The sequence below is a fragment of the Trichosurus vulpecula genome, chromosome 1, assembly GCF_011100635.1.
Source record: "Trichosurus vulpecula isolate mTriVul1 chromosome 1, mTriVul1.pri, whole genome shotgun sequence".
NCBI lineage: Eukaryota > Metazoa > Chordata > Mammalia > Diprotodontia > Phalangeridae > Trichosurus > Trichosurus vulpecula.
The window spans coordinates 461,161,965-461,176,792 of NC_050573.1; the positions used below are offsets into that span (position 1 = coordinate 461,161,965).

A 14,828-nucleotide genomic window follows, 5' to 3' on the forward strand; every position below is an offset into this window, starting at 1 on the left:
TTTCCAAAAAGTTGGAAACCCATTGGGAGTGTCTTGTGATTATTCTGTACAGTGCTACATGCAAATGGAAGTGTAATTCTTTTAGATCTAAAGTATTAAAAAAAAAATGCCTGACATTAACCCACTACCACCCCACTACAAAAAAGGAGGGAGGGGGGCAATGGAGAGAAATCAGTAGCTGCCAATCCATACATCTGCTTTCACATGTTTTTAAAATTTTATGAGAAATATCTAGACAAGGATTTCCTTGTAAGGACATCAGAATGGAACAGCAAAGATATTGCCACCCATGTTATACAGTAGACCACATCTTTGCCACTACACAATTGAGTAAAAGTAGTTGATACAAGATAGAAGTGTCTCTCAAGGCATTTTGTAAGGTTCCTTGAAAGATAGGAAGCAACCATGTGATCAGACACTGTGAGGCATAAAACAGGGATGTATGTTCACCCCTAAGCTCTTCATCATTGTCCAAGCTGAACAGGCCTTCCCTAGTGGTGGTATGGCCCTCCAAACCAGTGTGCAGAACAAACTGTTGACTGCATCAAGCCCAGGAATACTACAGAGGCTCCTAAGTAAGATTCATAATCACCGTTTGGCATGAACTCCCACTGAAGAAAAACTGAGTAAATGAAGAATGTTTACTATCTACTAGAAACAAAGGCACATTTTTAAAAAACCAACATTCTTCAGGTGTTGTCATATGTTGCTGCAAGTCAGGGGACACTATAGTCTCTGTAGAATTGAATGATGTGAGTAGACTATAGCATATTACAAAAAAAGGATTGCAAAAATTGTGTTCCTACTATATGCCAAACACTGTAGGGAGATTTTTCTTGCCCTCAAGGAGTTTATTCTATTGGAAGGAGCAGTGAAAAAAGTCATCAAAAGAAATGTGTGAGCAAAAAAAGATGGGCTAGCTAATCATGCAGTGAGAGGTAGGATGTGTGCTCCACTGGTATCCTTATAAGGCCAAGAGAAATTGATGAAGCCTCCCAGGATGTTGGGTGATCCCTGTGGAGGGTATAGGGCAAGTCATACAGGATGGATAGGCACATCTATGTCAATGGAGGGAATATATCATTGGTCTATGAGTTGGAAAAAAAAAGCCAAGGCCATTTTCTTTCACTAAAATTATTTTGGTATTGACTATGACAGACTTGAAAACACGTTTCTAATGCCATTTGACTGTTTTAAAGTGATGAAATGTGAAGACATAGAGCAACTTCATTTTATCTCAGTGGAACTTAAAAGGCTGCATGATACTGAGTATTTAATCAGAGGCTGAGTGTACATTCTGGCCCTTGCTACTTAATGCTTGCACAATGTTGGCAAGTCACTTTTTCTTTAGTCTTCTGTAAAATAAGTCAAAAATGACCTTTTCACATTCTGAGTGAAAATGTATGATTTTAGGACTCTGGCGTACCCTGCTGTACATGTAGGTAGCTGTCAATTGTCTCCGGGCGGCAGTACACCCACAGAAATTATAGCTACCCAGGTTCTATATGCCCATTTCTGGTTCAATTTATTTCCTACAAATGATACAATGTTTTGATTTAATAACTCACTTTAAACAAAGTATATCTGAATTGGTTTCTCAAACTCTTAGCCTGAATCTAACAAAGTCTGTCAATTCAAGTATATAAATTCAAACTATTGTTTGAATATGGAGAATAGAGTTTGATTTTCAATTAAATTCACCAGCTTCCATTTTAGATTGGATAATAAAATAGACACTTTATTGTTTTACACTCAGACATCTGAAGATATGAAAAGTTTAAATGGCAAAAATTTTAAAGCCACCATTTTAAAGACTTACATGCTAACACATGGTTCTGAAATTATTACATTTTGCATTTGTATCAAATATATTTTAAAGAGATTTACAGCATTAGTGTGAATAAAAATACTTAAATAAAGCATTCAGGTATTTCTATTTATGATCTAACAGTGCAATATGCACATACTTGGAAGAAAAATACTGATTTCCTGAGCAAGTGTTCTAAGTCAAAATATAAAGCATGATTCTCAGCATAGTGCACCATTTAAATACATTTTCTTTAACTCTGGCTTCACCCTTTAACATTTGTACTGTATCCTTTTTTTTCATTATATTTGCAAGATTCTCACTATATTTGCTTCATCTTATTTCCCAATTAAATTTCTTTCCAATTTCCCAATTACAAAGGTCCCAACTTTCAGAAGTAACTATCAATAAAAGGACTAAATCATTGTTTAGTGAGTAGTTTAAATAACTCCAGTCTGCCTTACCAAGTAGATTGTAAAAAGTTTCTTAGAGAAATTAGTTTTATATTCAAAACAAATTTATCTTGTTCACATGGAAGGCAGAGACTTTATAATTTACTAATACATTATCTATGAAAATACATGGTTTAAAAAAAAAAACAAAACCCGAGGCCCATGTTTTACCTTGGAGGTGTTAAAATTCCAATTACATCTTTGAACACACAAAATATTTTTATTTATAACCAAACATTTCCAAGGGAACCAAGATTATTTTTCCAATTATATCTTTGTCAGTTTGACACATGCTAATATAAAGTATGCCAGTTAAATCTGAACACTTATCAGGGTAAGAGTCCAATATACATTTAACCTTAAAGCCCATTTCCAAAGCCTACAATTAGAAAACAAAAATATGTCCTTGAGAAAATTACATAAAGCAACTTTCACATACCATCATCTTGATGCTCATCAGCACATTTACAAACTGAAAATTTATTTTTATAGTGATTATTAAGTACTAAAATTGTACTCCTTTGCTAAGTTTAACCATGTTCTTTCTGGGATGTTGCGTTTAAAGATTAGAATTTGTAATTCCGGAACCATATAACAGGTAAACGAGGGGAACTGCTTAGCAATCAAGAGGATATATTTTATGTTCACATTTATCACCAAAAGTGACATTCTATAGGGCAGAAGTGGTTCCTATATCTAGTCAGGTTTCATGTTTAAAAAAAAAAGCAATATACTTTTATTTACCTATTTACTTATTAGACCATTATTATAATTTCAAAGTAGCACCAGTAGAAGGCAATCATTGATATCCTTTAGCTTACCAATCTGAATTACACTATAAATTCTTCACATAATTGAGTTTTACTGTTTGTAACTTTTATTCCCCTCAAAACTTACAATTTTCTGTAGGCTTACTAAAAAAAAGCATTGCACATATAAACTAAAGTTAATGCTAAGGATTAGAAAAAGACCTCATTCCTCTCTGCAATACAGCAAAGAAAATTAAGTTTGTTTTTTTTTTTTTTGAGAAAGGACTTTCACACTTAATTTAGGTGTCTTCATGAATGTTGCTCATTTCTCAGGCTGTTTTTATATGAATGAGCAGACAGATGTATTTAATAATAACACTTTCTGGTAAGTATCTACCATATGCAAGGGCTCAGTGTTGTTTTCCTTCTATCTTTATGATGCTTTTCTTCTAAAAGAGTAAGACACTCTTATCATGGGTCTAGATTACTCATCTGCCCCACTATTCACTGGATGGGGCTTAGATACAAAATGATTGTTCCTCAAGTTCAAACATCAGACACTAGGAAACAGTGTCCGGAAAATGAGGCAGTATCATATACCTAAAACACACAAAAAGTTTTAATTACACATTTAAGAAAGCAAGTCAGACTCCATTGAACCTATCTTTTATGGCAGCACCACTTTGTATTTTTATAAATATAACGAATCAGTAGGCAAATGCTTGTTTAGCCAGATTACTATGAACTTAAGGCATGACAGGTACCCTGACCTGATCTCCCTCAGAAAACATATATTTTCATACAGCCCTAGCAAAAGATCCCTTGACAATTCATCTCTTACAGTCTTCACAATATGCTGTAGTTTAGAAAGAAAACAAATCTGTTACTCACTTTCTACTTTAGATGATCATCCTCATGGAAGACAGTGAGGGTAAGGGATCAAGAAATGAGCTGTACCTAATTTGCCTACCAATGAAAATGACCCTGTTTATAATTTTTTCCTAATGAACCATTTTTTGCCAAGTCACATTAGATGAAAAAGACAGCAGACACATCTGTGTTGCCCATTAGATTGTGCTTGATTAACTGAAAGCTAAGATCAGTTTACACTACACATACATCACAGGCATTAATTCCATTGAAAGGGAAGTCTAGGACACAGAAGTATAAGTTTGATTCTAAAAAGTATATCAACTCTCATAGTAACATTAACATTTAATTAAGGCATTCAATTAAGGCATGTTGTTGCACATACAGAATTGCAACAGTTCATCATAGGGTAGTAAGAATTTTTCCCAAATAATGCATGTGTACACGTGTAGCAGGTTTCTTCAAAGAACTACGAAAGTACAGAAGTCCACAGTATGCTTATTTTACTGAAGACAGAATGAAACAAAACATAGGCATAATAGTTAAAAGACATTTCCAAAAAATTGAGAAACAGATTAAAACATCTCATCCTCTGATTCACTCCAATATTCTAGTTACTCAATGACACCATTTCTCTATATAATTCCCAGAGGTTATAATATAAATTTGTAAAGTCCTAGCTCCTCTAGCCAAAATTATGCCTTCCTTTCTGATTTTGTTACTTTTGATTTGATTTTGCTTTTGGTTTTAATGCCATATTATATGCGATTAAAAAAATCAATCAACAGATTCAAATGGGTAGCGTCATCTACACAATGTGCTATCACAAATACTTTTAGAATCAAACAATTGTTTCTTAATCAAACATTTTGAGCTAAGAGATAATATGCTTATCTGGTAGTAATAAATGGATTTTCTTCAGTTGCATACATCTAGTGCTACCATTCATATTGCTTAATAACTTTAACATCAATGCCTTAAACAAAAAAATTACTTAAAAAAATAAACTTCAAGGCTATGTTTAAATAAGTGGGTGCAAAATTTTCTACAGAAAAATTTCTATATGTGTACCCATATTCACTTCTGCAGTGCCACAACAGAAACTTTGACTTAAACCATTCAAAGCAGAACAGGTAGTAAGCCTAAGGTTCATACAGAATTGACTTGCAAATGGCTCAAAACAAAGAAGTCTCTAGAAGAAATAAAAGCATTTTCAATAAACCAAAATACTGCCCGTGAGTGGTAAATAAAGAATATAACTGATTCTCTGCATTCCAGATACATTTATAGTTATAAATATTATAATCTAGAACTGAATGTTACGTTATATGCCGTGTAGAAGGTGACTGAGAATTCTGTTTATGAAGTTTATAATCATCTTGTTGTCCCACATTTGTTCCTTTTGTTGGAATTATTCCCTTCTCTACTTCTCTCTGTTGTGATGGCGCTGTAACTCCCGAATGCAGATGTGAGGAGTCCACTGTGGAATGATGGCTAACGTCTACTTTAACTAAAACTTCATAATACAGTAAGTAAAATACTGGCGTTATTATGCCTACTATTAACATGATCACCACAGCTGTCCACCAGCCTATTCCCCAGTCTGCTCCATAATAGGGATCCTTACGTCTAATGCTTTTGCTCTCAGGTTCAAAACACAGTTCTTGTTTTGCTAAGGCAGAAACCACTTCATTGAGGTTCTCTCTCTTTGTGTCTGTACATTTTACTATTTGTTCTATGTCTTTGTCCACTTCCTTTAAGAAATTCCCAGCAGTCTCATTCGAAACCAGAAGATCGGAGTTAGGGAATATTTCCTGCAGTTCTGGAGTACATTGGGCAGCTGAAGGACGTGAAATCTGTCGTCCTTTGGGAGAGTAATGTGTTTCGGTCAATACACTAAACCTTTTTACTGGAATTTTAACAGACCTAAGTGCAAAAAAGTCTTGATCACTGATGAGATTATTAACCCTCTTGATATCTGCTACCTGTTAAAAAAAAAAAAGATGTGTTAAAGCACAAGTCAATGGAATTCAAAATCAGGAGAGGAAAAAGTTTCAAACAGTGACTTCATTATTTCTTTTACTGAAAATAAAGAGAAGTCAAAGTTGTTCCTCCAATTTCTCACAGCATTTTGCCTCAACTTCTTCGTACTTCTCCTAGTACCTCGTACACTTCCTTTCCCTGATCCTTTTGTATTGTGAGCTCCTTGAAAGCAGTGTTTGTCCTGTTTTGTCCTATTTTGTCCTTATATTCCCATCACCAATGCAAAGTGCTTTAAAAATCAGAGCCACTCAGTAAACATTTATTAAATGAACTAAAAGTTGGTCTTATATGAAAACCTCTTCATCCTGAAGCCCAGGCTTTGTGGTTCATACATCTTGAGGGACAGTTTGGTATCATGGAAAAAGTACTGGCTTTGGTGTATAGAGAGGCCTGGACCAAGCTAATGCTGCTAGCTGTGAGACCATATGGAAGTCACTGAACTTGTCTGAAACAGTTTCCTCATCTGTAAAATAGAAATGATGCTTCTATTACCCACCCCATGTAACTGGTGTAGGGGAAACACTTTATAAGCCCCAGAGCACTAGTTTGGCTAGGGCCCTTCCCTAACTGAACAAACTGGGACCTACCTCCTCCTCAATGACAAGCTTTAACAAACCCTCCTTCATCAGATCAATTCCTCTTGCAAACTTTAATTACCCACCAGATGCACTGCCTCCTCCTTGTTATCTCTAGGGCCTTCCAGCTTGAACCTGAACACCACTGCAGACTCTCTCTGTGGACTCTTTGCCTTCTCTTCCAGCCTTGGAACACCTACAGAATCTACTGTTATACCCTAAGCTAATGAAATAGTTGTCGTTTACATTGACTTTTAAAACATTACCAAATCATGTTAATCTTGTAACCTTTTCAACCAACCATTTGACCCAATAGGAATTTTGGGTTAACACAAAAAAGTAGTTACTGGCTACTTTTTTTGACTGTGCACCCCATCAATAAAATTTTTCTTCTAACCTTCACCCCCACCAATATATATCTATTTACTCGTACTACTGAACTATTATATACATTATAAAACTTTTACAAAAGTTAAAATTTAAGAAGGATGAGATAATGTTTGATCAACAGGAGCCACCTGAGTTTAATGAGTAGGGGAGTGACAAGGTTTTAGGAAAATCATTTGGCAGTTTTGAGGAGGGTGGATTAGAGGGAAGAGACTTGAGACAGAAAGGCTAATTAGCAGGTCACTGTGATACCAGGAGAAAGATAAACCTTTCAATTAGGGTGGTGGCTGTGAGAAAAGGGACAGATGGCAAAGGATGTGGTAGGGAAAGAAATGACAAGATTTCACCATGAGGTTAGGGAGTATGAAAAGCTGAAGATGACACCAAGGTTACAATCCAGGGTGACTAGAAGGATGATGAGGCCCTCAACAGCAATAAAAAGTTTGATGAGGGGTATATTTTCAGGAAAAAATTATGTAAAGTGGTCTGCAGATTGAAATTCCAAAGAATGAGCATGCTTGCCCATAGACTGTTCCATTCAAAAAGGAAGGCCTCCAACCCCATAGGAGGGTTCTGCTAGGGCAGGGGTAAATATGCTGGGGTAGGGGGAGTTCACAGAGACCTGTACAATTACTGCTGGTGTTGGTACTCAGGCTGTAACTACCCTGAGGTGCCAACACCCATCTCAGCAGAACTGAGATTGGGGGCTTGCAAAATGGGAAGAAAGTGGAGTGGGTGAGGGGGTATTAGCAGGGTGGGGTGGGATAAGGGAAAAACGTGACTGTGCTAGAGACAAGCCCCACAACAGATCAGCTATGGTGGAGAAGGTTATGTGCTACCCATCTTCCCATTCTCCTAATCGTTGTTTACAATTCCTGCGGGTCAGGTTAGAGGCCACTGACCTTTTCAATAATAGACAAAAATCAACTTTTCTATCTCAAGATTATCCTCTGCTGAGTCAACCAACCAACCAACAAGCAATTAGGAAGCATATCCTTTGTACCAGGAACAGTGCTGGGGGTATGTGAAGAGTACAGTGCAAAGAATGAACTAATAATCCCTACTTATAAGGAACTTGCATCCAAATGGGAAACAACATACATATGAAGTACATACAGCATAAATCTGCTGTAAATGAAAAGTAATTAAAAATATAAGTTAGTTTGGGACGGACAACATTAGCAGTTGTGGGGGATCAGGAAAGCCTTCATGCAGAATATGGTGATGAGCTCATCTTAAAGAAGGAGAGAGATTCTATAAGATGGCTGTAGGGAGGGAGTGTATTTCAGGTACATGGGATGGCCAGTACAAAGACACAGAGATGAGAGCTAAAAGTGCTGTACATAATGAATGGAAGTTCAAAGTAATATTCAATGAGGCTGGAAAGAAAGGCTGGTGCAAGGTTAGGACAGTTTTATCCTAGAAGCAACAGGAATCCTCTAGAGTGGATTAAGTAGGGGAGTCGCATGGTCAGATTTATGTTTCCAGAAGCATCATTTTGTTAAGTGTGTAGGATTGGAATGGGGAAGGGAAAAACTTGAAACAAGGAGCCTAATTCAGAAGCCACTGAAATAGTCTAGGGAAGAGGTGATAAGAACCTAAACCAAGTAGCGGATACATGAATCATGAGAAGAGTTCAGATGTGAGAGACTGGAGGCAAGAATGGCAAGATGTGGCAAATGACTGGATATGTGGGGTGCGGGAGAGTAAGCAGTCAAGGATAATGAACCTGGAAGACTGGAAGGACGGTGATGCCTTTGAAAGAAACAGGGAAGTATGAAAGATGGGAGGCTGTCGGGGGAAAGATAAGCAGTTCTGTTTATGAGATATCCAGTTTGAAATTTCCAACAGCCAATTTGGTGATCCAGGAATGAAGCTCAGCAGAGAGAATGGATAGGAGTCATCTGCGTAAGTATGATAATTAAGCCAACTGGAACTGAGGAGGGTATTGAGAAAAAGTATAGAGGGAGAAGCAGCCTTGGACAATTGGAGACACCCACAGGTAGAGGTCATGATTGGACAAAGAGCCAGCAAAGTAGACTGCGAACAGTCAATCAAGCACTTAGTGAAACTAGGATAAAATAACATCACAAAAGCCCTAAGAGAAGAAAATATTTAGAAGGAAGAGAGTGGATCAATAACGTCAAATGTAGCTGATGAATCAAAAAGATGAGGACTAAGAAGAGGCCAACAGATTTGACAATTATTACATCAGTGGTAACTTTTTACAGAGCAATTCTGATTCAGTGATGAGATCAGCAGCCAGACTGCAAAAGGTTAAGGAGAGAGAGAGAGGAATGCAACAGAGAAAGCTGTTCAAAGGAATTTGCCTGAGAGAGGGAAGAGAGAGGATGATGGTTTAAGGAGAAAGTAAGGTCTAGAGAAGTTTTTAAAAGGATAGCAAAGACTTGAGCACATTTGAAGGTAGTCAGGAAGGAACCAGCAGATGGGGAGAGGCTGAAGATTATAGAGAGAGGGGATGATTAAGGATGCCATCTGCTGGAGAAGATGGTAGGGGATGGGATCAAGTGCATATTCAGAGAGACTGGACTAGGAAAGGAAAAGGGCTACCTTGTGTAGGAAAAGAGGAGAAGAGAGGTAAGATCAAGAGGATTTAAGAAGGGAACAAGGAAAGCACAAGGGAAAAGAGGGAACCCGTATAAAGTGGCCTCTGTGAGTACTGACACGCAAAACTCTCAGGCCAGACAAATCACTTAGGCTACATGTGACAAAGGGAGAAAGGTTCAACTTCTTTAATGATGGTTTCATGGCATATTAGGCCATCCCAAAGCATGATAGCATCATTTCTCTGATGTCTACAGACAAGAACCAGGTGACACTGTAGTCAATCCTATCCATTTGAACACTGAATAAGTTCATACATTACCATTTTTACCTAGATGGGTCCCTCACATTTGTCCTTAATTCTGTACTATTAATACTTTAGGTCCTGGTTACCCCCCATCTGAAATATTTTAAATGTCAATGTTAGACTCCCTAACTTCAACACAACCTCTCTTCTATATTTATCTATCAAGTTTTCTTTCTTCTATAACTCTGATTAAAGCCCTATGATTTCCTGATGAATTGAATTTTTCACCTTTTCCAAAAAGGCCTTCATCAAGACAAATACTCCCACATCTCTTCCTACAATTGAAAATTTTTGTTTTACTCACCTCATGAACACTAACTTGTCTGCTTATCCTAGTCCCACTTTTAAATTTTCTCCAAAACAATGCCATATGACTGAAATACTCGTATGTTCCCAGCCTACCATATTGTCTCTCAGAGTAATTCTAAACCCTCCTTAAGTATCCCCTCCTCCATGAAACTATCCTGAGGTAACCAAAGAAGAGCTGATAGTCTTCAATAACAAGGCTATTAAATTTGACTGCCTTCTATCCCAATTATATATTCACTTTTACTCCTCATTCCCTAGAAAGATTTTTGTCTTTGGCTTGTACAGGAAGCAAATGTTAAAAAAAAAAAAAAGGCAACCCCCTTATATTATTGTTTCAAAAGTTAAATTTAAACCAGACTTTGATGCCCCCTGGTATTAAATGAGGAAAGAGTAAACCTCAAATTTACTTAGACAAATACAAAAGTTTCAGTTATTAGTGGTCATTAATGACCAGCAATCAGATTACAACCAATTAGCTTTTAAAAGCAAAAACAACATAAAATGTTCAAAGTTTACTTCAATAACTGCAAATTTCGTATTACTAGATTTTTATATTGTTTAAATGTTTCTGTCATGCTATTTCCACATGCTTTTGTTATGATTATAAACTTAGGATAAGAAATTGACTCATACAATTGTTTCAGTTAATGATAGGGACCACATTCCACCTTCTTTATGACTTTTATCTTGAAAAAGTCTAACTCTTAGGCTCACAGGCCTATAAAATTATACATCTAGAGCTAGAAGGGACCTCAGAGGTCATTTAGAACAATTCCTAAAAATATTAGTTTTGAAGGAATGTTATTCATTCAAAAAAAGATCTGTCTGGTTCCTTTTCTATGTAGAGCGCCATGTTAATCGCTAGAGGAAATACCTAACTCTTAAAGCCTGGGTCTGGCTTCATCCAATCGGGAGCTCATTTTCTTTGTGATAATGTATGTTAGGATCACATATTTTCATATCTTAAATGTACTTGTTTTTGTGTCTATAGCTGAACTTTGTGATATCTTTGTGATGACACTTTGTTTAGGTTTTGTATGGTAAAATTTGAATGTGGAATCATAATGGTCATTATCTACATCAGCACCATCAAAAAGATAATATAATTACGCACACTGTTCTAAGCACTTGGGAGAGACAATCTGAGACATTTTGTATTGGTTATCTAAGATAGAAACATTTACAGATATAACAAGGGTTTAAATATTCTAGCAGGCAAATATTTAGCCATCAATACTGATACTTTAAATAAAGTCTATAATCTTTTAAAGTCTATATATGGAAGCTTTCCGAGAATTTTACATATATACGCATGTGTGTGTATATACACATACACACACATATATGTATGTATGCATTTTTTTCTATGAAGAGAAGATGGGAAATAAAGGAGAAAGGAGGAACAAGGTAAATGGAATTTCACTTTGGATTGCGTATGATTTTTTTGGACAACCAAAGAAAAAGGACTTACTGAACAACAATACTGAAGGGCTATTGCATTTAAAGTATCGCCTTCCTGTATATCTTTTGTTAGTAATACGATATCATCCAGTCTGTCCCTTGATGTACTTCTTCTGACTTTCTCTCTTCCTCTTGGTCGAAGTTCATACACTTCAGCATCCTCTTCAAAGATATCAGTGTCTGTAGTATTTCCAAATGAATATATTTGGTTGCTCACCACAGACTGAGTTATTGGAAATTGAAAATTTCGAGTCTGATTCCTTCCTGCCATAACCTCAAACTCTATAGAAGAAAAGAGAAAACTTGTGAAAAAAATGGTTTGAGTCAAAACTTAAAGCAAAAACCTGTCAGTTTTTCTATATGCAGCTTATTTTCGAAGCAGTTAAAATATTTTTATCACGAATGTACATATACATAATTTATATATAGACATAGATTTTCTAAGTCTTAAAATATATTTTAGCAATTTGGAGGATAAGAACTGTTTCCCAGTCTAATAATCCACCAACTGTAGTATGCTTGGGGAAAAAAAATGTTGAAACAAGGACAAATCCCTAAGGAATAATTTTAAAGTTAAAGAACTAACCTTCCCCTTAGAGGTTATAAGGAGTTTGCCCTAAGTACCAGATAATTAGGTGTCTGTGTTGGCACTATATCTAAAGAAACGAAGTGCTGATGGTGATAAAACAGTTCTAGCAGTGTGAAGTATTTTAAATACATGCTCATGCTTGTGACCTAGACTTCTAGTACTACCATATCCAAGTTCCTTGGTGTGTGAAAAGCATCTTTCATCTATTTAAATACTCAGTAAGAGTATACTCTAACAAATCTTAAATGTACAATAACAGCCTTTTCCTGAATCAGAAAATTATTCTGTTTCAGTCACTATATTTTTAAGGGCTCTTACCTTCACCTCTCCAACTTGTAAGATGAAGTCTAATCAAGTATGTTGTTACCTAGGTCAACTAATGTAATTCTCCTACAACGGTATCCTAGTGGCTAAACATCAACGTGTGCATGTGCACGTGCGTGTGTGTGTACGTCAAATATTATTGACCAATAGCTGACCTCAGACAAAAACAAACTAATATAAAATTGATTTTTCCTTCCAGGCTGTCAGTTAATAATAATAAAACAACTCTCTAAATTTGGTTCATACACATCGGAAAATAATGAAGTCCTACCAGGTATTAACATTCTGTATTGCAATTTAAGTTCTTTATTAAATGTTTCACATGAGGAACATTGTTGTTTAAATACTCAATTACTTCCTTCAAAAGAAAATTAATACAATTTTGTAATTGAAAGAAACCTTAAGATAAAGTTTTGTTTTGGTCAGTATTCTTATTATTTATTAAAAAATAACCATTAGTAATATAGTATGAGTCATACACTAGATAAGATACTACTAAAAATTAAAGCAGTAGATAAAATGCTCAAAGTTCAGCCAAACCAACAGAAGACATGTCTTTATGCTGCTTTTTTTTAGGTTCTCCTAAGATTTCAACTGAGGAGGACAATGCATATAGTTAGTTCCCTAATGTATTTGAGAATGGATATTTACTTTTGAAAGTCTAAGCTTAGTTGAGTTTACATTTGACTCAAAGACACAAATTTTCCTTAAAAGGGAAATGTATTTATTTAAATGTTAATAAAATTAGTCCAGTATTTCCCTGGCTCTGTATAACACTCCCATTTCTATAGTATATTTCTCAAGTACCAAAGTTTTTAAAGAAAAATTGCCCAAGTAATCTGAAAACCATTCCTTGATCAAACTTTTTAAAGAGTACTTAGTTGGATAAAACTGAGGATGAACTAACAATACATTGTTTGGTTAAATTCAAGTACCATTTACTGTTTATGTGGAAATCCTTATCACAATAACTAAGCCTCACTACAGACAAAACCATATCGAATTACCAGGAGTTGAGGGTTTATCCAGTTGAAAATGAAATGCTGGAATCTGGCCTACCGTAGATTATTTACTGAGCCAGCTACTTAAAACGAATGTCTGGAACACGGTAACAAGTCAAAGAAAAAAAGGAAAAATCGCATCTCCTTTCTTAACAAAATCTCCACTGCGCACACGGCATTTTTTTTTTTTGATCTTAGGAAAACCCTGCACTCCGGAGAGGTTTTGTAGATCAGCTACAGGTGACTGCACCTGGTGGAGTTAGGAAGGCAGGTACTCTATTAACCGTGGTGTGCGGTCAGTATTAATTCCCAAAATGCCCTTGTATTATGCAAGAACCGTGGGGTGCAGCCATCTGACCCCGCTTAACAAGGGTCCAGTCAAAGGGGAGACAGGGCACAAGCCCCAACGGTACCAGGGCTATACACCAGGCTTACTCCCCAGGGGGTGGTCGGCGTTTGGCTCGTTTCATGCTCGCCCCCCTCCCTGCCCATTCCCCCTTTATTTTACTACCCCCTGTTCACCTGCTGGGACTTAGTCTGGGCTATGAGTTCATCCACTCCAAAGCACTTGCGATCTCATCGATGTGGATGGTCCTTCCAACGAGCCAGATCGCCATCCATCCACACCTGCCCGTCAGTGTCTACGAACTGCTCACGATTTTTAAGCGTCACACCGGGGAGCTGGAACAGGGGGCGGGATGAGAAATACGGTAAATAATTTATTTCATGCCCACAAAATGCAGCCACCCTCCTCCCCGGGAGCCAGGGTTGGGGGATGCAGGGATCTGCTCACCGCCCCCGGCCCAAGGACACGCCCGTACACCTGTAGCTAGGCCCATGGAGGGGGTCCCCTGGGGACAGCAGCTCCTCTTCTTCTTTGGAAGCTGCAGAGGGAGCGCGTCCCGGGAAGGGAAGGGACGTCTCTCTCTTCCCCACCACCCCCACCGCCATCTTTACCTTCCCCTTCAGCATGGGGGGCGGCTGCCGCTGAGCTCGTGGAGGATCCCATCAACTTCATGGCCAAGGCTCCCCAAGGCAGCAGTCTCCTCTTCCTGCTCCTTCCTCTTCCTCTGCCTCCAGCACCACCACCCTCCGCGACTTTCCCCCTTACCGCACGGACCTGCCCAGTTGCCTCCGCCGCCGCCGCCACGTCCGCAAACCTGCTGTACGTCATCACGTCGGACCAGCGGAGGTGGGAAGGGGGCGGGGGAGGAAAGAGAGGGGGTGGAGAGGGCGGGGGGAGTGAGCCGGGGTGGGGCGGGGGATAAGAGAGATAGGGGTGGGAGAAGCGCAGGGGCCTCTAGTGCGCACGCGCGCCGTCGGGACCCGCAGACTCCCTCCAACTCCGCCGATCCGGAGACTAGTCCCTTAGCCTGTGAGGCCCTGGGA

General features: G+C 37.9%; 1 protein-coding gene across 1 annotated transcript; it reads right to left on the reverse strand.

The window, feature by feature from the left end:
* Positions 1-1,710: 1,710 nt before the first annotated feature.
* Positions 1,711-14,624, reverse strand: LYSMD3 (LysM domain containing 3). Its single transcript, XM_036766386.1, has 4 exons — positions 14,397-14,624; positions 13,962-14,120; positions 11,536-11,807; positions 1,711-5,863 (listed from the first exon to the last, which is right to left on the reverse strand). Exons 3-4 carry the CDS (start codon positions 11,794-11,796, stop codon positions 5,198-5,200), a joined length of 927 nt encoding a protein of 308 aa, XP_036622281.1. The 5' UTR covers positions 11,797-11,807; positions 13,962-14,120; positions 14,397-14,624; the 3' UTR covers positions 1,711-5,197.
* Positions 14,625-14,828: the final 204 nt, after the last annotated feature.

What these genes read in the sequence shown, in the direction of transcription:
- LYSMD3 (XM_036766386.1), bottom strand. Translation starts at nt 11,796, where the DNA reads ATGGCAGGAAGGAATCAGACTCGAAATTTTCAATTTCCAATAACTCAG. An exon ending in CCCTTCAGTATTGTTGTTCA is followed by an intron (nt 5,864 to 11,535) that starts GTAAGTCCTTTT and finishes TTTTTTTAACAG; the next exon opens with GTAGCAGATATCAAGAGGGT.